Genomic DNA, 26,856 nt, shown 5'->3' on the forward strand with positions numbered 1-26,856 from the left:
TTTCCCCAAGAACGTTCGGCTTTCAGACTACTCCCTGGACTGGACACCTCTGGTCTTAGTCATGGTGAAAATATGGGCCCCACCTGTGCCTGGCACCTGCAAACCTTTCACTGGGGGCCTGTAACCAGCCCAATTAAATGATTCAAAACAGCTTCTTAAAAAAAAAACAAAACCAACCCATGCTGTTAACTTGTTTCATTTAATGGGGAAGAAAAAGGTTAGAGGCCCTCACCTTCCCTTACCCTGCATGACACCCAACTCACACCCTCCCCACCTCTGCATCGAGACCGGAGTTGGCTTCTCTGACAGTCTCTTGGGTGTTCGCATCGCCTCACATACAACTGCCAGCCACTTACACCACCTCTTTATTTTGCAAGGTTATTTTCTACAAGCTTCAGCCTTGGCCAACCACTTGTATTTATCCCGGGTTTGTACTCGCACCTGGAAACAAATCATCCTTCCAATGGTTCAGCTATTGTTTCCCGAGTTTCTTTGAAACTACTTATTCTGAGGTGTCTTACCTCTGATTATTATGTTACCTCGTGTAGCTGGACAGAATAGTACGAAGGAGATAAACTTTGATACTTGCAAAAGTATCATCCATCTCTAAACTATTCTTTACTGTTAGTATTTCATTTGTTATAGCGAGTGAAAATAAGTGACTTTTTAATTGCATAGCGTCAGTGAGTATTTCTGACATCATCATTAAGTAGTATACTCACATGCCTCAATACAATACAGGAACATCACTTTAGACAGACTTTCTATCCAAACTTAAAAAGAAATACAATTATTACTATTTTTTTTTTAATTTACAAGAAACAACTTTGTAACAATCTCTTAGGAATAGCTTGTTCAGATATGACCATTCTTGACGCAGAACCCCTTGCGGTTATGACACATTTTTGCTGTCTGTCCTTTCCAAGATAAAAAGCTATTATTCTGCTTACAGAGATGGCATCATTTTCACACAGATTAGAGACTTTTGCTTAGTGTGATATTCAATCATTCCTTAAATCAGACCTACTTTTTCAGTGTTGTCAACTCCTATATTTAATAATTCTATTGAAGTCCCACTAGATAAAATGCGAACCTCTATTTATATGCACATTTTCCCAGTTTTTAAGGTTTCAGAGAAAAGTCTGAACATCGGATGCTAATGCAGTCGAAAAGCACAGGATTTTAACAGCTTCATGCTAACTTCATGAATTTGATGGGGCATGGATTTTTATATGTTTATAAACATGACCATAAATCCAGTCATTTTCCTATTATCCAGGGACAGTTTACCCTCCGTGGTTGCAGAGCAGTAATACTGGACAGACAAGCCATTCATGTGTGCAGCCTGTTCAGACCCTTCAGGGCCTTTGGGATTAGGAGCACAGTATTCAGCTACGGCTACTTCACCTTCAGGATCAAAACTGCTTCAACAGCTGGAGGGCTGCTTGCGAGAACCCAATCTTACAAACCACACATGGACCCAACTCGTACCCTATTTAGTAAACTTCAGGAATCCAATTCAGGAAGAACTCTTCCTGGGATCAAAGGGTCCCCTTGGACTACAGCCAGTCCCTGAACTTCTTAATGCTTTGGGCTCGAAGAGGGCTTATTAGCCAGGCACTGTACTAACACAATGCCTGGAAAAAGTTCAGCTCAAGAGCAGTGCTTGGTCTTCAGGTGGAAGAAGGGAGTTTACAATAGGTGGAAGAAGGGGCTGACCACTTGGGATGAGTATAAGAATGCTATCAGGGTATACAGGGTTAAAACAAGGAAAGCCAAGGCAGCTTTGGAACTGAACCTGGCAAGGGATGTCAAGGCCAATAGGAAAGGTTTCTTTAAGTATATAGGAGACAAAAGGAAAACTAGGGAAAATGTGGGCCTGCTGTTGAACGAGACAGGTGCCATTGTGACAGATGAGGGAGAGAAGGCAGAGTTGCTGAATGCCTTCTTTGCTTCTGTCTTCACTGCTTAGGCCAGCCCTTGGGAGTTCCAGACTTTGCAAGTAACAGAGAGAGTCTGGAGGAAGCAAGACTTCCCTTTGGTTGATGAGGAGCAAGTTAGAGATCAGTTAGGTAAACTGGACATCCACAAGTCCATGGGGCCTGATGGGATGCACCCGCGACTGCTGAGGGAGCTGGGGGAAGTTGTTGCTGAGCCGCTCTCCATCATCTTTGAAAGGTCCTGGAGAACAGGTGAGGTGCCTGAGGACTGGAGGAAAGCCGATGTCACTCCAGTCTTCAAAAAGGGCAAGAAGGATAACCCGGGTAACTACAGGCTGGTCAGCCTCACCTCCATCCCTGGAAAGATGATGGAATAGCTTGTTCTGGGTGTCATCTCAAAGCATCTAGAAGAAAAGAAGGTTATCAGAAGTAGTCAACATGGATTCACCAAGGGGAAGTCACATCTGACAAATCTGATATAGCCTTCTACAATGGCATGACTGGATGGATAGATGAGGGGAGGGAAGCGGATGTTGTCTACCTTGACTTTGACAAGGCTTTTGACACTGTCTCCCACATCATCTTCACAGGCAAGTTTAGGAAGTGTGGGTTAGGTGAATGGTCAGTGGGGTAGATTGAGAACTGGCTGGCAGATACAGCTCAGAGGGTTGTGGTTAGTGGTGCAGAGTCTAGTTGGAGGTCAGTAATGAGCGGTGTCCCTCAAGGGTCAGTACTGGGTCCAGTCCTGTTCAATATATTCATCAATGACCTAGATGAAAGGATAGACTGTACCATCAGCAAGTTTGCTGATGACACTAAACTGGGAGGAGTGGGTGACACACCAGAAGGCTGTGCCGCCATACAGCGTGACCTGAACAGGCTGGAGAGTTGGGCAGAGAAAAACCTTACGAAATTCAACAAGGGCAAGTGTAGGGTACTGCACCTGGGGAGGAATAAACCCATGCATCAGTACAGGTTGGGGAGTGACCTCCTGGAGAGCAGCTCTGTGGAAAGGGACCTGGCAGTCCTGGTGGACAATAGGATGACCATGAGCCAGCAGTGTGCCTTTGTGGCCGTGAGGGCCAATGGCATCCTGGGGTGCATCAAGAAGAGTGTGGCTGGCAGGTCGACGGAGGTCATCCTTCCCCTCTACTCTGCCTTGGTGAGGCCACATCTAGAGTATTGTGTCCAGTTCTGGGCTCCCCAGTTCAAGAAGGACAGGGATCTGCTGGAGAGGCTCCAGCAAAGGGCTACGAAGATGATTAGGGGATTAGAACGTCTCTCTTATGCGGAAAGACTGAGGGACTTGGGTCTTTTTAGTCTAGCGAAAAGAAGACTGAGGGGGATAATCTTATTAATGCTTATAAATACTTAAAGGGAGGGTGCCAGGGGAATGGGAACAGTCTTTTTTCAGTGGTGTCCAGTGATAGGACAAGAAGTAACGGGCACAAACTTGAATACAGAAAGTTCCATCTTAACATGAGAAGGAACTTCTTTACTTTGAGAGTGGCAGAGCACTGGAGCAGGCTGCCCAGAGAGGTTGTGGAGTCTCCCACTCTGGAGACATTCAAAACCCACCTGGATGCCATCTTGTGCAACTTGCTGTAGGTGACCCTGCTCAGGCGGGGGGCGGTGGACTAGATGATCTCCAGAGGTCCCTTCCAACCCTGACCATTCTGTGATTCTGTCTAGCAAGTTCTTTTCATTCCTGGAGCCAGCTCAGCTCTAGCTGATGCAAAAATGAAGGCATGACTGAAGCTGGTTGTATGTGGTGCGAGTCTCGTGTCTGCAGCAAACTCCTCATTTACTGTAGGTTATCTGTGTCAGCTGTTATTCCACCCCCATCATGTCAGATAAACATGAGGTTTTGGTTGTCTACAAAGTGATTTTATGCTTCTGGAAGCATATCATCTGCACAAATAATTAGGTATACTTATTCTAAGTAATTCATTGGGGGTTAAGTGCAAAAAATACAGAGAAGACTAACTTTTCTAATTTATTTTATATAATTCAATGTCCCAGCTTGCATCATCACAAGTTTGACAACTGGCAGGACACACTATACCAGACTTGGAGAGAATGCTGTACACAAGCAGATCCTCAAATTTGCTCCATGTGACAACAACACTGGGTCTGGGTTTCCCCTATATTTTTCTAGGCTTCTATTTTTATTTCTTTTGCTGCAGCACAACGCAAGTTTGTTTCCTTCATTGGGTCATGTTCCTCCAGAACACGTGAAGATTCCCCATTACATGTAAGTGTTAAGAGAAAAAATAAAGAAAAAATGCAGTTCATGCTCAAAACACCAATTTACATGGGCAGAACTTTACTGATTTTGGTAAGAAAGAAGGTAACATCCAGAAAACAAAAGGGTAAGTACATAGAATTTCTGCCACATATTTAGTACAGCCATAACTTTGAGCTCTTATCGACAGACCTCAGCATCCTTTCGTGTAGCCACTGACTCCTTCCATTACAGAAGACATGAACTTCCTTGTGGACAAATGTCCCCTTAATTTGAAAGATCCTGAGTTTCTGAGAAAAACAAGTAACGACAGCAGAAGAGTGTATGTGAGCAAGCAGTGAGGGGAAGGAATGGAATGGGGGGGGAAGGGGTGTGTGTCAATGCTCGGAGAAACTAATAATTGGGGTAGGCAGCCTGTACTGCACTGCGCAAGGGCAAGTAAGACAGAAAAGGGGGACACACAGGAACTCTGTTCCTGAGACATTTTCTAGTGCCCATTCATATAACCTGGGTTCCTCACAACTGCAGTGAATGACAGTTATCACATGAAGAACATGCATTCTGGGTTTAGTTTGTGAGCTTTGCCTCCTGGGTCTTCTCCAGGATCTTGCTCTTCTTTTTTAAAAATACAATTTGTTTAAAAAAAAAAAAAAGCCACTTATTGAGATATGGAATAGTCTTGAAAAAAGCACACGCAACATCTATCCAATAGCAGAAAACCATAACATCTATCGCCAATGCAGCAAGAGAACAACAGAAAAGGGCCACTCACAGTAAGCTTAAGTTAACCAGCAAAGTAAACCCAAGAAACGGTTCCTTTGTTTCTTCTTTATAAATGTTTTGTTACTGTATGCATGTTCAAGTTGGTGATTACCACCCTCTAAGAGCTAGATTTAAGGTACAGAGTGTGTATTTGTTTACTAAACCACACAAATCATGACACGTATGTGCATCAGAAGGAAACCATAACGAAAAATGAGATGGTAGCACGACAAAAGGTGGGAGGATGAGTAATGGGCAGCTCTGAAATGACATGTTAATCTCCTCATTAGAGAAGAAAACCCTTGCTTGATGATGACAGGTTACTGCATTGCAAAATTACATCTCATCACTTGGGTATTATTCCAACACACCATGCTGAGCACTGGCATCAATTGTTTTGGCTTTAGCACAATCACTGTCAATTATCTCAGATTAATTTACCACTAGATCTAAATATGAAAGTACAAAATATCTCCTACATATGTAACATAATTGTTCCATAACCAACATAAAAATATGCACATACTTTTAAGCAGACACTGAAAAATACTAAAGAATAATTGCTATCCATATGTTTACACGAATACAGCACCAATCTTCTTTCAATGTAACAACATGGTCATAATAATGCTGTATCAGCCTCTGAATCCACAAGCTATTTTTTGTTTTCTGATCTGTCTCATGTCTCCACAGTGACTTAAATATTTAAATAATTTTATAAAGGAGCAATCATATTTTTCTAGGTGAAGTTATAGAGTGTACAGCTTACATCAGTGGGAGTGATGCATTTAAAATCATGTTTGTGAGAAAAACACACAGAAGGTTGGGGTCATATGCTGTTAGCTTCCTCAGCACGCGTAACCAACTCATGGATACTAAATCATTTCTTTTAGATAGCCTACAAGCTCAATGTCAGTATTTGAACAGGAAAATCTGTCGGCTGCCATTAAGCCACTACACCGCTAATGACAAACCTATTCTATTCAGCATTTCATTAAAAAAGACTGCCAGGTAGTTATAAATTGTGGGCGCTAGAAATACTAGTGGTTAATCTGGATACAAAGTTTAAGATGAACTATACCAGTGCTTTCAAATACATTACATAAACCTAAACAGACAAAAATCTCACTTACATGCTTGTCCTCTTTTTCCTATTCCTCCCCCACTTCTCCTTCACATTTCCTGTTTTCTCTCTCTACAACAGCCAAAATATTAAATAACAGCAATTTATCTCCAGGTCACGTAGGGGTTTTGAAACGCCCTCTCCCTTCCTGACTGTATGCACAGAACTAAGATACTGGATTTTTGGTACTGACTAGCCAATAGGTTCTGAACTTGCAAACAGCTCCTTGGGAAGCTGTGCTGAAGCAAACAGACCCTAAGACTTTAAGGGCTCTGGAAAAGGGACTGTGTCCCCTAGCCAACTGCAATCACAACCATGAGTGATGGCAGGAGAGGAAAGCAGTTAGCTATGCCACTGCTGCATCATGTGGTCAGGAGGGTGTGCATTATAAAAAATTATAGTGAAGTAGGGATGGAGAAGACCCCTTGCAGAGAATTTTTATTCCGCTAATGTATTCCTACAGCCACACAGAAGGCTGTAATTCCATTGCTGCCTTTCTGCCACAACTGGCTCACCTCATGCCTCTCATCTCTCTTCCATCCCACGCCCCCTCCCTCTCTAAAAAAGACCCTCATTAATTTCTCCTGAAAGAAAACCCACACAATACAAAGTGGCCTTCCCCACTTCTTGAGCTTGCCTTTTCTTCACCCTTCTTACAACTCCCTCTACCACCCTCCTCACACACATACAGATGTTTCTCATCTGCTTTGGAACTACTCCACAGGTTTAGTGACAGCATCCTACATAGACATCTCAATCACAGCCATTCTCAGCTCTTCTCATCCTTCTCCACAAAAGTCTTTTTTTCTGATTCAGTCTCCTTCATTAAAAGCATTCTTAGACATTCTCATTTAAAATAGGAACCTTGACTCCACTAATTACCATCCTACTTCCCTTTCCTTTCTAAAGTTTGTAACTATGCTGTTCCAACAACTGGAAGACATGCAGGATGAAACTGGGCAAAGGAACGACAAACAATCTGCATTCCATCCTTGTGCTCCAACAAAACCACCTTCAACAAACTCTAGTGATGTCTCCCTGGCCAGTGCTCAGACTCTTCCATCTTCATGTATCTTTCACAAAATTCCTTGAATTCCTGACCTCCTTTAGCTTTGTAGCTGCAAACCCCTTTATGCCTTCATTTCTTGGAGCTATTTCATCAGGATCTTTCTCACTGTGCAACATTTTTTGTTGCTTCACTGATTTTCATTCACTCATTCTAGCAATGCTGCTGCAAAGATCCTCCTCCTAACCTGTAACGTGGATCATGCAACTCCTTCTATTTAGTCCTTCTCCCTATTGCAACCTCACTTTCAAGGCTGTGTTTCTCAGTATCGTTATTACATATACTCACTCTTAAGAGGTGCCCTGTCTCTGACTGGACCCTCCTATCAGTCTTCATCTCCCACTCAGTGTTCAAGCAAGTGTTTGAATAAGCTTAGAAAGGCTTATTGTAAATACCTGCAAAACTTATGAAAGGCTTCAAAACTTTCCTTCTAAATGATGCATACCAAAACCAGACAACTGCTAACAGATCTTGGACAGCAGTATTTTAACAATATTGTTTGAAACGTTTTCAATAAAATATAACCATAAACATATGTAGGATGAAGTTCAGCCCCTGTATTTGCACTGCAAACAAAAGACCTAATCCAAAAGAGGAACAGCCCAAAGGGAGTCCACTGAACTCAACTGGCTCTATGCATACTTGGGGTTCTGCCCTTAGCCTATGGCGGTCTATGCGGTCTCCAGCTTCCAGATCTATTTACATACAGCAGTTGTGTGTTACTACTACTCTAAAAGCTTATCTCAGCATTTACTATTTAAACTAGCATGTAATGTTACAGTGACACATATCATAACTCCAGTAACCTGTTCTCATAGTTGAAAACATATACTTAGTATCACTACAGCTAAGTAAAAGATCCCTTTAAAAAAAAACAACAAACACCCAATGAGTCATCAAGTACAATCTCGGATGAAGGAGTTTTTCTCTTTGTCAGTCAAAGACAATATTTATCAGCTTTTTAAAAACCTCACACATTACTGCGTTGTCTCAGCATCTCCTTAGAGGTCCTCAATATGAAAAGGACGGTATCAGCAATGTTATGTTCCAGTCTTGCAAGCGACTGCCCTCTGAACACTTGTGAGTGACAAGCTAACCAGAACAATGTGATGGGGTGGATGGGGAAAAAAAGGGGTTAAACTTCAGGATTAAAGCCTTCCGCTTTTATTTTTCCACTTGTACTTCCTCAAAGCAAAACAGAAGCCTAAACACCACCCCACCTTCCCCCATTTTTTACACAAAATTAGCCAGGACAAAAACTTAATGGATCTTAAGCACGCACTTCAAATTAGCAGGACAGAGGGACCTGCTGAGGGGCTGCACTGCATAAGCCACTCAGAGAAAGCTTTGCTTTCCTGCTTTTCTTGAACTGAGGCCTGTGCCATTACACTTTGACTTAGTAGGCTTTTTTGCTAAAAATTGGTTATGTCACCCGAGTTGGTGTTAGGCATTGCATACTCTTAAAATGAAAAGAGACTGACAGCATGATGTAAGTACTATTGATGCCAACGGCATCTGAGGAAACAGTGCAGGAGTTTCTAGTTGGGAAGAAGCTCTGGACTCATTTTGGTTCATCTTGCAAGGTCTGTTCTTTCCAAAGAAGGCAGAACACAAAGCTTGCAATATGCTAATGGGAAACAACCTGTTGGAGAGATCAGAGACAGCATGCTGCAGGAGGCTGTCTATACCTCCCAGGCAAAAATAGGAATAAGTAGGCTGGCTGGAAGACAGCCTACAAAACCTGCCATGAAAAGAGGCATGCAGGCTTTAAAAAAAACCAACAAAACCCAAAACCAAACCACCAAGAAACCAGTAAACCAAAAAATCTATCCTCATTACATGATTTGTGGTACAATAAAAAGTCTTAAAAAAAGAAGAGATGAAGCAGCTCTTTCTCAAGTAGGGGGTAATGCCTGAAAAGGCGGACAGTTACCAAATCATAGGGGACCTACCAGGGTAATAGAGCAGGGAGGTAGAGATGCTGCAGGCCAGAGGTCTAATTTATAAATAATATCACCTGGACAGTCGAAAGACTCAAACACAACCAGAATTATTATTTAAATGGCAGAGTCACAAGGGACAAGAGTTTAAAATGAAGTTTGACCTGAGACACGAGTGTCCTCTTTTCTCTAGAACTGAAACAAAATGGTTTTAGATGAAGATTACCTTGTGAAAGTAAGCTTGATGGCTTCCCATCTAAGTGGCCATCAGCTTAAATGCTGCACTTAAAATCAGAAATGTTTTTAATACTCAAAATTAGCAGGGATATTGACTGGTCTATAAGAGTCAATCAGCTCTTTGACTTCTGTGACAGAGAAATCCAACTATGAGGGTGGACACTGTGAAAATGCATTTTTCAAGAAAACTTTAAATTTAACTGAGTTTCGGCTTGAGGAAGAGTTAAAATATTTGTCTAATATAAAAAAATTCAACTTGATAAGCAAAGCTATAGCACAAAAAGAAAACAAGTCCAAAAGAAATAGTTGTGCATGTAAATTTGGTATTTGCTAATATGCAAACAACCCCTGAAAAGAGAACAGGTAACCAAAATGTACTGTTGAAGAATCCATTGATCATTTTAAATGTAATTAAACTATCATATGCACACCACACTTCTACAGGGCTTTAATTTTTTTTCCTAAAAAAAATCATATCAACAGCAGCAAATGACAGAACATTACAGAATCATAGAATGGTTTAGGTTGGAAGCGACCTTAAAGATCATGAAGTTCCAACCCCCCTGCCATGGGCAGGGACACCTTCCACTAGACCAGGTTGCTCAAAGCCCCATCCAACCTGGCCTTGAACACTTCCAGGGCTGGGGCTTCCATAGTTTCTCTGGGCAACCCGTTCTAGTGTCTCAGCACCCTCAAAGTGAAAAATTTCTTCCTGATATCTATTCTAAATCTACCCTCTTCCAGTTTGAAGCCATTTCCCCTCGTCCTATCACTACATGACCTTGTAAAAAGTCTCTCTCCAGCTTTTCTGTAGGCCCCCTTTAGGTACTGGAAGGCTGCTATAAGGTCTCCTTGGAGCCTTCTGTTCTCCAGGCTGAACAACTCCAAGTCTATCGGCCTATCCTCACAGGAGAGGTGCTTCAGCCCTCTAATCATCTTTGTGGCTCCTCTAGACCCATTCCAACAGGTCCATGTCCTTCCTATGTTGGGGACTCCAGAGCTGGACACAGTACTCCAGGTGGGGTGTCACCAGAGCAGAGTAGAGGGGCAGAATCACCTCCCTTGACCTACTGGCCACACTTCTGATGCAGCCCAGGATACGGTTGGCCTTCTGGGCTGTGATTGCACGCTGCTGGCTCATGTCGAGCTTCTCATCAATCAGCACCCCCAGGTCCTTCTCCTCAGGGCTGCTCTCCAGCCATTCCCCACCGAGCCTGTATTTGTGCATCGGATTGTCCCGACCCAGGTGTAGGACCTTGCACTTGGCCTTGTTGAACTTCATGAGGTTGGCATAGGCCCACCTCTCCAGCCTGTCCAGGTCTCTCTGGATGGCATCCCTCCCCTCCAGCATGTCTACCTTGCCACACAGCTTGGTATTGTGCACAAACTTGCTGAGGGTACACTCTCTCCCACTGTCCATGTCCCCAACAAAGATGCTGAACAGCACCGGTCCCAGTACCGACCCCTGAGGAACACCACTTGTAACTGTTCTTCACTTGGATATCGAGCCGTTGACCACAACTCTTTGAGTGCAACTGTCCAGCCAGCTTGAATGGCTGTAGGAAAGAACCCAGGTGAAAGGAAGCCCTCCGCAGAGTTAAAGTACAGGAGTAATGCAAAACGTACTACAAGGGTGAAGCACTTGAGGGAAAGATGTCACAGTTCTCTCTGTGGTTCACATAGATGCTGAAGTGCAACTCTGCTTGGAAGTGTGGCCGAGGTCTGAAGATTTCCAAGAAGGACTGTTCTTAATGATGTGTCATTAAAAAAGTGAGAAAAGCAGTAAAACTCTTTATGGTAAGGAAGGTTTGGTTTTGATACATATTCCACATCTAAGTTTAAAAAAAACCAAGAAAAACATACTGGAAAGCACTGTTCTTGATGTAGATCCCTCTCTGAAAATGAATCTCTCTTAAAACAATAATATCTACTTCCATAGCACATTTGACTCATCTGCATGTAAAAACTAACCCAAACACGAATTATATTAGACTTACAAAATGTCAATAAATTGGGCCATAACACAGCCTCCTGACACAAACTCTTCTGTTGATTTTGAGCTGCAAGCAAAAAAAGGGCAAGCGCAACTTAGCTTAAATGCAAATATTTACAATATGTTCCTTATTACCAGTTGCACAAGTCTATCAGATGTGACTGAGAATTTACTGTAAAAAAGGAAAGGGTAGGACTAGAGAAGAGTTTCACTGAGGTAGAATAAGATTTGTTACGACAACTTTGTTCCTGTTTGAAAGTCAGTGTTTGGAGTTCAGGACTTTGGCTTCTATTCAGCAAAGCACTTAAGAATTTGTTTAATTCCAGTGGTTTCTGTAAGACTTAAATATGTTTTTAGGTATTTTACTGAATAGGAATACAATTATTCACAAAAGCAATATAGCATATTACTCAAGGGAACAATTGTGGCTCGTGGGTCTCCTGGGTAAAGCACATGCACATAGAGGAAAAAAAAAAAATCAATTTCAATAGACACTAAAAATAGATGGCTTTTCTGAGAGAGATGCAGACCTTTTCCTCACATTCAAGCTTCTGTTTGGGTTTATAGTTCATCGATGTTAACAAGGCTATTAATATAGAGTAATATTTTATTGCTGTATTCTACTCTTAAATGTACATTTTAGAGTAAACCTTTCCCATAGCACCTTCCAGTCTCCATTTTATATCCCAGTTCCTAGACTTCTCCATTGTTTCCTTGGCTTTGCAGACAGAAAAGTACTAAGCACAATGAATTAACAACACTAACAATTTAAAAAAAACAAAGCACAAGCTGTGAGGCAAGTGAACCACCACGTGTTTTCATTTCCTTCTCACTTTCTTAAAAGTCTTGACATCTCATTACAAAATTCAGCAGAGTAGGTCTTCCCCTTAAAACTGTGTCAGCATAAACAGGGAAAATAACCAGAAACACAGGTTCAATTGGAACACGACAATAGTTACTCTCCTATAGTATATCCAGCTTCTAGTTTGTAAAACAAAAGATGAGAAAGTAACTTAAGATTTTATAGTCTAAATAAACTAGGTCCATGTGAAACTATCCACATCGGGCAGTCATAGGACTATACCCTTAACAACAACGGCAGGTACCAACAGTCACACCGTATTTGCCTAGATTCCCCTGGTGCAAGCATAAGCCTGAAATAATAAAAAAAGAGAAGAATTCAGAGATCCTTCACATGAGTCTTGAGTGTTTCTGCTGATTGTTGGAGGTTTTTTAAAATGCATGTTCTCAGTTCACATATAATTGGGGCATTTCACAGAGCTAGAAAAGGAAGCAACAAATAAGAAACTCCATAAATGCTCACTTTTTTCTCTTCACAGCCAGATACTGGAGAATGACTATTGCACAAGTTTAGTCCATGGCAAACAAAAAAAAAGTTAAGTTCTAAAGAAATCTTTTTTGCAGAGTGCATTTATTTAAAGGTCCATTATGGATAGTTTTCACATAATTCCACTTACCCAGCTTACAAAAGAAACACGATTCTTTTTCAGAAACCCCTTAAACATCACTATTATTTCCAAAAATTGATTCAAAGCTTTTATAAGCATAGTTAAGTGTGTATCAAATACAAAAATAATAGCCAAATCTGCACTGGGAGTTCCCCAAAGTACAAAACTGATATAGTAATTACACCACCCCCCCAAAAAAAAAAAAACCAAACAAACAAAAACGGGAAACGTTTTATGATAAGATGTGACAAACCCTTTATGCAACACTAAGGCGCCGAAGCCCCTGGGCGGCGGTCTGCCCCTAATTTGGGATTCCCCCTGCCACCCCCGGGTGAAGCCCCCCTGCTTCTCCCCCCCAGCCGGCCCTGCCGCCACGGCCCCGCTGCGGGGGCTTCGTCCATCGTCCCCCAGGTCACGATTCACCCTCCGGCGGGGCCTGCCGGGCCGGTGCGGCCTGTCCCGCTGCCCCCTCCCGCCCGGACCCCATCACAGCCCGGTGCCGCCAGGGCCGCCCGCCCGCCCGGTGAGCCCTCCCGGCCCGGCAGCAGGGAGGGCTCGCACAGCCGGGCACCCCTGCCGCTGCCTCCCCCTCGGGCTCGGACACGCCATGACTGTGCAACATTCTCAGCTTCGGGGCAATTTTCACTCCGGCGCCGAGCGGCGGTGGGTCTCACCGGCGTTGAGGAGCCGGCGGCAGCCGCGCAACTCCCCTGTGAGGCGGCGGGGGGGGAGCTGCGCGGCCGGCGCGGCGGCCTGAGGGGGACAGCGGCGGGAAGGCCGGCAGGGGCCGCCCCCCCGGCGGCGGCGGGCCCGGTTACCCAGGTTACGGCGAGGCATGCCCCTGGCCCCGCGGGGCCACCGGCCGCGGGTCAGGGTAGGGGGTGAGGAGGGGGAAGAACTGCTGCACCGCACACCCCGGCTGCCCAGCGGCCACGCCCCCGGCCCGGAACGCCCGGGGCCGGGCCGGCCCCGCTACCGCCGGTACCCCCTGCCCGCCCCGCTCGGAGCACCGGAGCCCGCGCGCTCGGCACGGCCGTGTCGGCCTCCGCCGCCCCAGCATTGTCTGTCCCCGCGGGGCGGCGCCGGGGCTGCCTTCCCCCCCCGCTCCCCTCCTCCCCGGCTGCCGCCCGGCGGCACCTGCCGGCTGCTGGCCCCTCTGCCGCCGCCCCGCACCTACCAGACGGAGCCGTAGGCACCGGAGCCGACGGGGGTGAGGTTCTGGTAGCGCTGGGGCACCTCCCACACCGTCTTGTTCAGCTCCTGCCGGTAGAAGCCACCGCGCTCGGACATTTTTTTTTTTTTTCCCGGAGCCGCCGCCGGCAGCGGCAGCAGCAGCAGCAGCCGCCCCTCAGCCGGGGCGGGGAGCGAGGCGGGCACGGCCGGCGCCGGCGGGGAGGAGGGACCGGGAGGGGAAGGGGAGGGGAAGGCGGGAGGCCGAAGGGGTGGGGGCAGCGTCCAGGGCCGGGGGAGAGCCCGGGCGGGGGCGAGGGGCGCCCGCGCACAGGCCCAGGAGTCCCGGGGCGGTCCCCGGTGTCCTCCCGCCGGGCCACCCGAGGGGGCGGAGGGGGTGTGGCGAGGCGCCGAGCCCGCCCCAGGGCGGTGGAGTGCCGGAGCGGCGGCTGCCGACACCACCACATCGGCCGAACGTGCGGGGGAAGGGAAGGGGACGGGACGGGACGGGACGGGCGGGACCCGGCCCGGCCCGCGGCTCCCCGCGGGGAAGGCGGGGGTGGGCGGGCCCAGTCACCTTAGCCCTCCGCCTAGCATCCTTCAGGTTTTTTAAAGCTTTGCTCACACCTTTCGTGTTTCGTCACGGCCACCTGAAGCTCCCCCTCAGCCCGCCAAACGCCCCCCCCCCCCCGCTGGGGTTACGGCGGTACCGGGGGCTGGGTCGCGGCACCGCCCCGCCACTGACGGAGCTCTGGCCGGATCTCTCGAGCTTACCGAGAGTCCCCTGGTACCTAGAATTTCCCCTTAAAGCATTGGCTCCCACCTGCAATCCATCTGAACACCTCCGCTTTTCATCAAGGAAGACTTGAGCCCTGAAGGTAACAGAGGAAAAATCCTGAAAACTTTAAAGCTCCAAAACTCATGCACCAATAAAAGTAAAAGGTTCTCTGATTTGTTCACTGCTTTTTTTTTTTTTTTTCTTTTCTCCAGAACATGCTTCATACAATATCTCAATGACTTGTGGAATTGTTGCAGCAGTACTGCAATGTTACCAGTATATTTTCCTAGGTATTATTTCCTCCTTTAATTTATGCTTCCTTGAGCATCTCTAAATAATTTGTACCTAGCCTGTTTGCGTAGGTTTGGTGCATGGCGATTACTCTGAACCTGCCTTTGAATCAGTGTGGAATGTAAATCCCCTCTGCTCAGAACCCTCATCTAAGTCCACTGTGTTCCTATACCATGAATTGCAGTTCACTTTAACAAATGGGCACTCAGCGCATGGTAGGACATCACTGTGAGTGTGCAGAACACGTATGCTTGAACAGTTGTGAGCCTGATGAGCCAGAAGGCAAGATCTATGGATGTTCCAAACACTGGATGATTCAAGTTCCAACTCCGAAACCCCAGCCCATATTGCGTGACAGGACTTCCATACTAGGACTACCAGAGTGCACAGTGCTAGCAACTTTGGCATTTGTTCAGTGCATTTCAAATTAAAAAATATACGAATGATGCTACTACAGCCATTTATCTGCAGCCATTCACTCGGGGGGTACTAAGTACTCCTAAAGCCATAGCTTAGTTCTCGCTTCTACACTGCTCTAGTGCAACAGACACCTCCAGTCCTCTCCAGACTGCTCCTTGGTCCCACTTGAATTTCTGTGCAGAGGGCATAGTACTTGAAGGAAGTGGTAAGTGTGAAAAATTCAGCAATAAATTCATATATCTTATTTTTCTCGGTACCACCATTTTGAGTTTCAAAATCAGAATAACAGTGCAGTCACTCTACACCAAGCCAAGAAGAAATATTTCCGCCCCCACTCTAAAGTAAGCAGGCCCAAATGTTTTACAGTGCCAAAATGAAGCAAATAATCCTACTTGCTGACTTTTATTCTACTTGGTCTCTGGAGGTGTTTTGTCCTCTGGCCCTCACCCACTCACCAAGTATTGGATATTCCTTGCTAACTGCAGCTGTGATTTTGGGGAGTTGAGTCTGTCCATATCTGCTCAAGCTTCTAACCATGCAATTTTCACAGGAGTTAATTTTCTGTCCTGTTGATATTCACAGTCGCTCTCAATTTCCTGTCTTCTGTGAGCTTCTGTCAGTTATTTGTATTGCAATCATGACTCTGAGATTGCGCTTGATTACCTTGTTTTATTGGGTACTACATAGATGATGTTCTGCTCCATGTAATGAGGGAGATATTAGAGAACACAGAGGTTGGAGGACAGCGCATTTGAGTTGTCTCAGAGCTAGGTAGGCTACAGGTCTCCAGAAGCCTCCCGTAAAGCATGCACTGACAGCTGCTCCTCCCGTGGCAGAAGCAGCTCATCCATCTTTGCCGGTGCTGCGGAGGCACATGAGGAAGAGGTGGCTCCCTCCTCAGATGCAGTTTTGTCCTTTCGTTCCTGTTTCACAGGCCAGCCAGGTCTGTGCATGTACAAGGGAGAGGAGAGTGAGTGCACTCTGAAGAGGTGTGAGGGCATAAGGCAGAGATAAAGTCATAGCTTCCTCTGTACATACATTGCCTTCTTAGTAACTTTAATTTCCTATACATGAAAGACCGTTACATTAAACTGTGCCTGAGGCTGTGTTGGGGCTGCCCATGGACAAGGGGAGGCCATAAAACTGATGTGGGCACTGCACAGCCCTTCCCCTCCTGCCCCAATGGCTGCGTAACTCTCTGTGACTGTTCCTCACCATGCCAAGCGCTGGTGGCTGGAGGGGGACGGGTCAGCAGAACTCACTGCCCTTCGCACATGGCATCACAGAGTGGGAGGGAGCCCTGTGTTCTGTGGGGTGGGGGGGGCTGAGATGCCAGGCAGCGCGTGAGCCCGGATCCAGCTGTGTGAGCCTCACGCCTGGCGAGCAGGGGGTCAGGTGCGGGCATCGCCCTGGCTGCAGGCGTGAGGAGGCCGTGTCTCCGGGAGGGAGGTGGACACGAGCCTTGGCTCAGGTGTGAGGAGGACAGGTCCCTGGGAGGGAGGGGAGGCGTGGGGTCCCTCTGATGCACAGCAGTCCCAGCAGGTACCAAAGGAAGAACACTTGCTGGTGTACCAGGGCACTACTGTGGCTGTTCTTGCACTGCATAGTCAAATTCTACATTATTCTTATCAGAACAAACCCCAATGAAAACAAAGGAATTTATTATTTTAGCCATTTTTGAGTTACTAATTTCCAGTTATTCCTCATTCTTCTTTTACTTCCTTTTTTTATTTGACACCTTGCAGAAAGCTTGCACATCTTTGCTAACCTCCTTCTGGCTCCTTTCAATTCTCATTTATTCTCTCTCTAGCTCTGTTTTGCTTTTCAGTTTAGGAATCACAAATTTAATAAATAACACAGTTTAAAGACTGCAACTTTCATACTAATAATAAATATGGAAACTTGAAGAAAGAAAATGCCACCTTAGTACTGAAAATGTATCATTTCTTGGTTTAAAACATAATCATCCAATTGTAAACCCAGCACTGATTTAAAATAGGCTTTGGAAAACATAGGACAGACTGTCAGCAGATCAGATTTCAGCCTGTTCTCAGTATAATTGCTGTAAATGTAGGGTGGCTCTAACTAAAGATTTACCAAGTTTCAGTGAGGTTTTAGGATAAACCACCTTGATTCTGCCACTGGATCTGTTACAGACTTAATTTTGAACTTGGAGGTGTCCATGAATAGATTTCACCATGGCCACCTGGAATTAGTAACAGTAAAATAAACCTGAGAATGCCACGAAGGTGCTTCCTGTACCACTTTCTTTTGAAAATGTTGTAAGGAATAATTAACATCTTTATAAAAGAAAAAAAAATATTGGAATGTTATATACATTACTATTAATAATAAAGCATTGTGGTAATTAGCTATAGTGCTGGTTTTATTTGAAGGTTCTTGCAAATTTCTGAAGCCACGTCTACGAATATGTAATTATAACACAGGAAAACTGTCACTGTTTGTAATGACAGAAAGGATGAAGTACAGGTAGCAGGAAAGGCTTAATGAAGCCTTCTGTAAATAGCGAGTAAATCATTAGCTAGTCTTAGTAACTCAGTTTCCACGAGATTGCTTTGTGAGAGCCTGTATATCTTTGTTACTGAGTACAAGACACTTGTTGCATATGCTTGCAAGGGAATATCACTCTTATTTCTGCTACTAAGACTGCTGAATACCTATTTGGAAGCCTTATATAGCACCCAAGTTGATTCAGAAGATCTGCTCCAGCATGAGACTATTATGTCATGTTAGAGCTTAGATGTTTAAACTGGAGAAACTTTTTTGACGTTGTGAGAACATGAAGGGTCCTGCTTTGGAGAAAACTGGTAAAATTTAGCTATTCATTTTGAACCTCAAGTTTGATCGTGAAAAATCCAAAGTATTTCATACCTGTGACTAGATATGAAATCCACTGAGGAATCCTGCTATTGACTGATAACCTTTAAAATCTGTCCTATATCATAATTATTACATGGCAAGAATAGGTTTTCTATTCTTTTTTAGAATACAGATTCTAATATGGTTTGAGTTCAAAGCTGGGGCTTTGTTTCTTTCTCTCCCCCATTCTTCTATGTGGAATTGGGATGGTCAATAGATACCTGGTCTGGTGGGAGGTGTCCCTGACCATGGCAGGGGGGTTGGAACCAAATGATCTTTAAGGTCCCTTCCAACCCAAACCATTCTATGGTTCTGTGATTCTATACCTCTGTGCCACCTTTCCACATTTATGAACTGAGACTAGGATTGTTTCCCTATTTGAAGAATAAATATATGATTGATATCACCTCAGATAGTAATAGCACTTGTAATAGCTATGTTTATTGTTTTCAGACATTGATAACATTTTTCAAATATTCCTTTCATACTGCTGTGGATGCAGGGTGGGAAATACTTTCTAATATCCTGTTAAATGAATGTAATTCTGAAAAAAATTGGTTTCCTTTACCTGAAGTTGTAGTGAAGTGTATCTTGGCCTCCTGTATTCTACCAGTACAGGGTAGCAGTTTTATCTTCACCCAGGAAGAACATAGGGGTACTATTCTAAGCTCATGTTGCTATTTGATTTTTGATGAGATTGAGACTGCAAACTTGCTAGCAATTGGCACCAGAAGCCTCCAAAGTAAATTTAATAAAACATGATATCCTGCTCAGTCATGTCAACAGGGGCTTCTCGGTGTATGTACATTCAGAACAAGGCCATCATCAGTAAAATAAATACAGATTTAACTTTAAAATAATTCCTAATTAAGTGAACAAAGGTCCAGATATAATGAGGGAAGGCTGAGATGGGCTATTAATATATAGAGCTATATTTTGCTTTGTATTTCTCTTGCAATCCGTGTAATTATGTTGCCTGGTGTCTCACAACAACTCCATGATACTTTATTCTTATGCATAATACAGCATCGTTCAAACACAGCCTAATATTGACATGTATAATCAGTAGCTGCAGAGAGCCCAGCACTGCTCCCATTCAAGTCAAAGGCAAATTTCATTATGTGAATGGGAGCAAGAACACATTGTTCCAAATGCATTAATTTGGGTTTATGTCCTGAATAAACATCAGTTGTAAATTTCTTCTGATTGACTCTGAAGACACTCCAAAGATAAAAGCAGATGCGGATGTAAGAGCTGACGTACACCAAGCTCTATGCTTTTCTGATGCATATAAGAAATAACACTCAAGGAAGGCTGTTTAATTAACTATTGTGTTGTCTCTTTTGGCTCCAAAGAAAACACCATCGGATCTTTAAAATTACTGTGCATTCCCAATCATGAATTCCTCTAATCACAATCCAAAAATATTTATGTGCTGGAGCAATTACATTAATGAGTTGTCAATTTGGATAAAATTGTGTTTATTCTACTCGCTAAGTCAATATGAAGAGAACGTGTTACTTACAGGGCTTCTAAATAGCCACAGTTGTAGATGTGTACAAACTTGCACCTACAGCTGTAGGGCTGCTCTGCCCGATTCCTGTGGGCTTCAAAACATGGTAAGCACTAATAGAGTGCTTTAAAAATATGTAAATATTTGCAGTTAAGGGAGAACAATATGTGAGTTCTGATTCAGCTTTAACTCTTTATGAACACCTAGAGGAAACAGTTACCAGTGCTAAAACTTGTAAAAGCAGAACACAAATCTCTCGTAAATTATCAGCCTGGCTTTGTATGGGGTGCATGTATTCGCATGCCTTCATTTGCCATCTGCTACTCATCTACAGAATTTTGTACTTCAATCTGGTGCTGTTCATTTCCCATAAAGCAGTTACACTCAGCCTTATCATACTGAAAATACTGCATCCTCCATTGCTGTGTTTTTCAGTCATTATTTGATATATTGGTGAGGATACAACTCAGGCTATTTGAGAAAAATGGTACAAATTCAGTTGTTCTACTGAATATGAACTTCTCCAACCTATCTGCTGGTATTTGTTCCACCAGCATGGCTCCAACACACAGTGGACTATTCCACAAAGGTGAAAAGTGGAACTTCTACTTTACTAACAATTTCCTCCTCACTGATGTTATAATGTTACCTTCTTGGCTTTGACTTAATATCCTGTCTTTGGACTCTGCTGAACAAACCTTTGGTTCCTCAAAGTGTGTCAGCAAGGCTCCAGACAACGGCTGTAATATGACCGTAACGTGACAAATTATACTGCAGATGTTGAGCAGTGTGGACAATAATGGACCTGATGGAAGCATGCCCTCTACTGTGGCTTCACAGGGTCTTGATAAACCCAGAAAAATGGCTGTGGCATGGCTTGGCACGCTCTTCATTTATTGGGCACATTTGGACTCACAACATACTTTGCTTACTAAATATCTGGATCAAAATTTCTGCAATTATTATTATGGCAGGATGGTAAGACAATAATGTGGTGTGTTTCAAATCATTCCAAACAGCCATTTGGATAAAAACTGTGATCTGCGTGATCCACATTCTGCTCAAGAGCTGCCATCCGTAGAGGGGGATGATTTTTCACAGTTTCATCATAATTCAGGATGTTTGATACATATTGAATATTTCAGGATATTTAGACCATGCATCTACTGAAATCTAACCATATTTCTATTAATAAACCTACATATGAAACTGTTGTGAAAGAGTAGTTTTTTTAGTGCCTCAGTTTTTCTTGTACTTATGGGAGTTCGTAAGAACTGAGCTGCATAAGCTGTACTGACAGATTAAGCAACCTTCTTATATATGTATCGCCCTCTTAAAACAAATAAAGCCATAAACCTTTGTGTATAGAGTTGTGTAGACATATAATATATGCTTACTAATATTTCAGAAATAAATATCAGGTGCTGCCTCAGTTTACCTGTTTTAAATTATTGTACCTGACTGTACACAGTTAAATTGATTAACAAAAGCATTGGCAGAGATAAGGCTCTTATGAGAAACAATTAATTTGGGGCCCTGAACCTGAGGATTTAAGGCCTTTAATGTCCCTTTTATAAACTGGAACTTAACAAAGGGAATACTAAATCACTGTAAGATCAGAGGCCCTGGAAGGGAACGGGGTTATGAGCAGTTGCAAGAAATAAGTGAGACGGATCCGGAGCGCAGGAAGTATATGGCCACACAAAAAAGTGAAGGGAACCGTCTTGGGAAGAGCTTTCAAGGGAAGGCTGCTATGTTGATAAGGAATATAAGACCAGAGGTGACTTCCCAGATAGGTCATTGAGACACAGGTGCTACATTCACCATCACAAACTTACTATGTGCAAGTTTAAGAGTAATTCATTTTTGCTGGCTTTATCAGAAAATTTATACTCATTTGTAAACTACCAATATATATTTGTGCTTGTGCCAATGCTGCTCTGTGGCCTTTCCTTGGCATTTCTTTTTTCCCCAGTGTATTTCTAGACATCAAGCGTATCTGTGGCAGCATTCAGATTAAATACGCTGAGCTCTTTATGTCTCCTGTGTTAAGACAGGCTCACCCTTCCCTGTGTGATTCTGTGGAGAAGGGCGAGCAAAAACTGTAACAGCTCTTCCTGTGGAGTTGATTATTTTATGAAAAACACCGTGTGATGGTTCTCTGTGGTCACCGGGGAGTTATGAAGTAGCCTTTTTTTTTGCCCTATAGTCTATTGTTTAAACCAGAATTAATTATTCCCAATTTCCTTGAAGTTTTACTCAGCCTGTAGCAAAACACACAGACTGCCCTTTTTGCTGCTTTCTTATTGTTATCTCCTGCTTCTAAAGGTAAAATAACAAAGAGGCTGCATTTTCTTATTGACTGAGACTCTCGGACGTGAATGGTGTAGCAGTGGGCTTTCAAAAGTAATGGTCATGCCCATTGCCTTCTTTGTGTGAACATTTAAAAGACAGGACAGTGACCTGTGGCAAAACCTTTTACATCCCCAGAGTGCATTTGGGGGCTTCTCTCTCAATGTGAGCATAATTAAGCCTGGCAGAGATAAGAGACCTACAAGCAAAGGCAAGAGGCATTTCGATACAAATTTTCAATGCATGCAAAGTTACTGTTTCTGTCACGCTAAGGGGAACCAGTGCAAGATGTCTTTATGCCAAAGGCAGCACTTTTATTCTAAACACCAGCCTGTTTTCAGCAAAATACCTTGGTAAGCTAATGTTTCTTAACACCAATTCTTATCATCTTCAGTCTTCATTTTATGTAGGATTAGACTGAGTATACCTTAGGGAAATTCTTATCGCCAGCTAATAAGGCAAATATGCACTTAATTGCAGATAACAGATAGATTATAGATTTTTATGCCGTGCTACTGGTGTTCTTGAAATCATCACAGAGATGGGTGTGAGCCCATCTTTTGTTACTGCCACAGTAACATGCTCCATCTTACCCCATCTAGTTGTCTGCCTCTCTTTCGCAGCAGTGTGAAACAGTGGATGAATATTTAAGCAGCTTCTTCTTCAAGTATAATTTTTGGTTTCATCTGTTCCAATCTGTTCCAATTTCCTCCTGAAAGATGTCAGCCAACTGCCCTGTCCAGCAGTTTCAACAATTTTTGTTTTGGGATAAAGCCCAATATTTTCTTTAAAACCTTGGATTGATTGTAAGCATGGCCATTGAAACAAATTCTCTCTGCCAGTCTTTATCCCTCCATTTCATAACAAAGAGGTTTAGCAAATATTGTATCAGTTTTACTTTATTGTCTTTCTAGAAAGCTCTGTAGAAGGCTTTTTCTGGTAGGGCAGCATGTTTTCTGTAACTTTTCTTCTTTTACTAGTTTTCACAACTTTTCCTGTTTCAAAATATAGAAGTAGCAAACCTTGAATCAAGCTTCATTTGAAAGCGGTTTTTGTTATCTATTGTAAAATTCAAGTTCTTTACTGTCTCCTGAACTTAATGGATGTCCTTGCAGAGTGTTCATTTACTCCTTCTGTCTGATCTGTGTCTTGTTTTCCTGTGTGATGTTGTTGCACTCACCTAGCAGCTCTACCAGGTCTCTCTTCCCTGACTCAGCAATTTTTAATGTTTTTTCAAGGCCCAAATCAATGTCTGGATTTGCCTCAGTTTCTGTATCCTAAACTAACACATACTTTGAAACAAGGGTTAGCAGCATTTCAAGGGCTCTGTGCTAAACTGTGTTTTCCTTCAATTTTGACAACAACCATGTTAGCAGGAGCTCAGTGAAGCGGTGATGTTTTGCCTTTACACAAACAGAGGCTGCTGGGTTTTGAACCCCATGAGATCCAAGCACCCGTAAACATTGTTGATATCTCTCCCGAGACGCACCATCATGCCCAGGACCTGGTTCTGTACCGGTTTTGCTGTGTGCCACTCAAAAGAGGCCATGTTAGTCCTCCTGCAGTTTCCTGCCCCTTGCTTTGGTGTGATGAATTGCTAAACTCATAATGTTCCACCAAACTCTTAATCCAGCCACACACTGGGAAAATATGGTACTTTCTATTTGACTCTGCTATGGCAGCAGAAGAGCTTTGCAATCACCAGTGGCTTTGTGGACAGGTGATCCTGCAATGTCATTCAATCTCAGCACTATTTTGTGTGCTGACTTACACAAATTGCTGGCTCCTTTATTCTCAGAAAATCAATAAATTATGTCATTAGCTATTAGAAACTCCCACACTCCCCATGCAGGTGGAGCAGTAGATTTTTTTTGCAAGCATCCAGCCTTTTGAAACTTTTTTATCTCCTAGATAAGTGGTTTTCTCACATTGCAACAGCTGCAAGGTGATGAGGTCTTTTAGTTTCATTCAGTTGGCTTCTCTCTTTCCCTCATTTCCAGTTTAGGATTCCAGCCTCATTCCAAATTGGCATGACTCTCACTCCGCAAATAACAACCATTTGTTAAGATTGGACACCATCAAGGCATTCATACTGCACAGTTTAGCTTCAATTGTGATCATTGTAATAATATTTGATGACAACAGGAGCCTGGACTTGACCTGCGAGATTCCTTCCCAGTACTGTGATTGCAAATCACACAAGCAAAAGACCAAATGGCAAAGAGAAGGAAATTCTAGATCAAAACATATAGATAAGAAACAGCACAAGAAGGAGCTTTCTGGGAAGGCACAGTCCCCTACCTCAACACCACCGTCCAGTGACTCATTGTAGCTCAAACCCACACTGCACTACAGAACTTAATTACAATAGAGCTCAGATCTTCACAACTACATAAAAAGCTTTGTAGACCAGAAAACACCTTTTTCGTTTAAAATTAAAGTAAGGTGAGAAGGCTCGATTCTCCTTCAAGAGTACCCTATTTTCAGTTATTTCCTTCTATATTCATGCATGCATATTTATCAGCAGTTCTGCTCTAACAGGGAGAAGAACTTTCCCTAAGTATTCCTAGACTTTCCTCAATATTCACCCCAGCAGTATGAACATTTTCTTTCATTGTTTCCTTTCTTTCTTTCCTATGTGTCCTAGACCAAAACAAGCCCTGAAGACATTTTCCACAGTCACACGTGGCGGAGAAAAAGACAAAGAGAAACCGAGGGCAGCTGGGTTGACACAGCCCCCACTGCTGTGTTGATCATGCATTCTCTTTCATTAGCTTACCTAGAATGAGGAGGTTTGACCTACTGGATTCTGCACGCTCTCTGTCTTCCCTTATGTCTACTTTTAGTCATTCTGCTGATAGATCCCGGCTGTATGGCTGGAGAGATTGCCTAGCAGGGAATTTCTGTGCTGTAGTGCAAGCTGCAGAGAGTATGAATGTGTGAGTAGCCTGGAAGGATCATTATTAAAAGGGCACGAGGAACAAAATTACTGAGCTTGGGCTCAATGACCTTCTCTTTTCCACCCATGAGTTTTGCAGTAAGCATAACTCAATAGCTATACAGTATTTGTTCAACAAACAAACAAAAAGAACAACAATAACAAGAGCTTAACCAAGGTTCATGTTTGCTTTTTGAGGTACAAATTGATAAAAGTCTAGCTTAGACATAAATACCAGGTTCATTAGATCTTCTGGTTAAGGTGGTGGCGCTCAGTGTAAGGAATATGACAAGTGATGCTTTGAGAGGAAATTGCAACAGTTGATGCTTGGACTGTAAATGCTGTAGCTTTCCCTCTTTATTTAATGAAATAACTGTAATCATAGAGAGGAAAGCAGACAAATGTTTCACACGTATGGCAAGCTTCAGCAGTCAATCAAACAATTCCCCCAACACAATGAACACAATCTTTCCAGCTCTAGGCCTTTGCCACAAAGCTAATAGCTCTACTGTTCCGGAAAGCAATCACATGCCCCATGCCTCTCCCTGCAGGTGCTGCTTTCCTGGTCAATCCAACAGTAAACACTGTATTTTTGCACTCCCTTGTACAGGAGGAGTAAGTAGCAATCCTGCAATTAGGAAATGCTGTGATCAGAAGTTGTTATGGTGAATTCTCTGAAGTAATGCAAAGGCACACAGGGAATAGCTTTCCATGATTGTAAAGCCTTTACACAGGCGCTGCTAGATTCTCAGAAACAGTAACTAGTGACTGAAGTCAAATGATAGGTTGTTGCTTTCCTGCCCCCTCTCTTTTTTCTCATTAAAGCAGGAAAGGAAATTAAAGAGAAATCTGTTTTTATGAAATAGAAATAGATTTTTATTATAAATAAATCAAGAGCACTGCTGTTTCTCTTTTTGGCAGGTAACTTGGTAAAGTATGGGACAGGTGGCTTCAGAAAGTAAAATACTCCATACCGCTGCATGTGCTTGGCGATCTGTTAAAATAGCAGCTGTCCCACTCTCAACCATAAGGAGAAGGCAATTAATCCAGCCTCAGCTATGACTATAGGTAAGCAGAAAGGCTTCAGCACAACATGAATCCTGGCTCTTTTGCTCTTGTTTACCAGAAGCCACACACTGCCCCAGGTGTTTTGCACAGCAAGTGGACACATCCATGATTAGCCAGAAGGAGGAACGGTGTTCACTAATGTGGGCAGTTGCCCAGACCTTAAGAAATGTGGGTTCAGTTCTTGTGCTCTCACAGACATTCCATGGGATTTTATCCAAATCGTTTAGCTTGCCTGGTCCAGATGCTTAAAAAGACTTGCTTTTTTTCTAATGCCTAAAACCTTTGCATGCTCATCCTCTGAAGAACTATACACTATGAAGAGCTAGGTGCCAAAGCTACACAGGGATTAAGCATCTGGCAAGTATTAGAGACGAAGTCACTCCTTTCTTCTAACACTAGGAGAAACAGACACTTTTCTGTACAAGACTTCAACACTTGGAGAACTCATCTAGGAGTGACAAGTATGATTGCAGTTCTTCCTTCAAACTTACTGTCTTGAACCCTAGATTTCTGCCCACTGCCTAAGGCTGTCCCAGTCACCAGGTTCCAAGGTATGGCAGAGGAGGATGGGAAGCACAAATGGATGAATATGGGACAGGAAAGAGAAACTATTCCTCCTACAGAACGTGTAGTGTTTTGTACTGACAGAATTTAAAGACCAAACAAGCTGG

At 43.5% G+C, this 26,856-nt stretch overlaps 1 protein-coding gene across 1 annotated transcript in view; it reads right to left on the reverse strand.

The window, feature by feature from the left end:
- MAPK11 (mitogen-activated protein kinase 11) overlaps positions 1 to 14,083 on the reverse strand; it is a 35,927-nt gene extending 21,844 nt beyond the window's left edge. The window contains exon 1 of the mRNA XM_082486679.1: positions 13,953 to 14,083. Coding sequence (XP_082342805.1) covers positions 13,953 to 14,065 — 113 coding nt within the window. The 5' untranslated portion in view covers positions 14,066 to 14,083. The remainder of the gene's footprint in view (positions 1 to 13,952) is intronic.
- Positions 14,084 to 26,856: the final 12,773 nt, after the last annotated feature.

Source organism: Vanellus vanellus (genome assembly GCF_965231255.1).
Source record: "Vanellus vanellus genome assembly, chromosome: 1".
NCBI classification, from domain to species: domain Eukaryota; kingdom Metazoa; phylum Chordata; class Aves; order Charadriiformes; family Charadriidae; genus Vanellus; species Vanellus vanellus.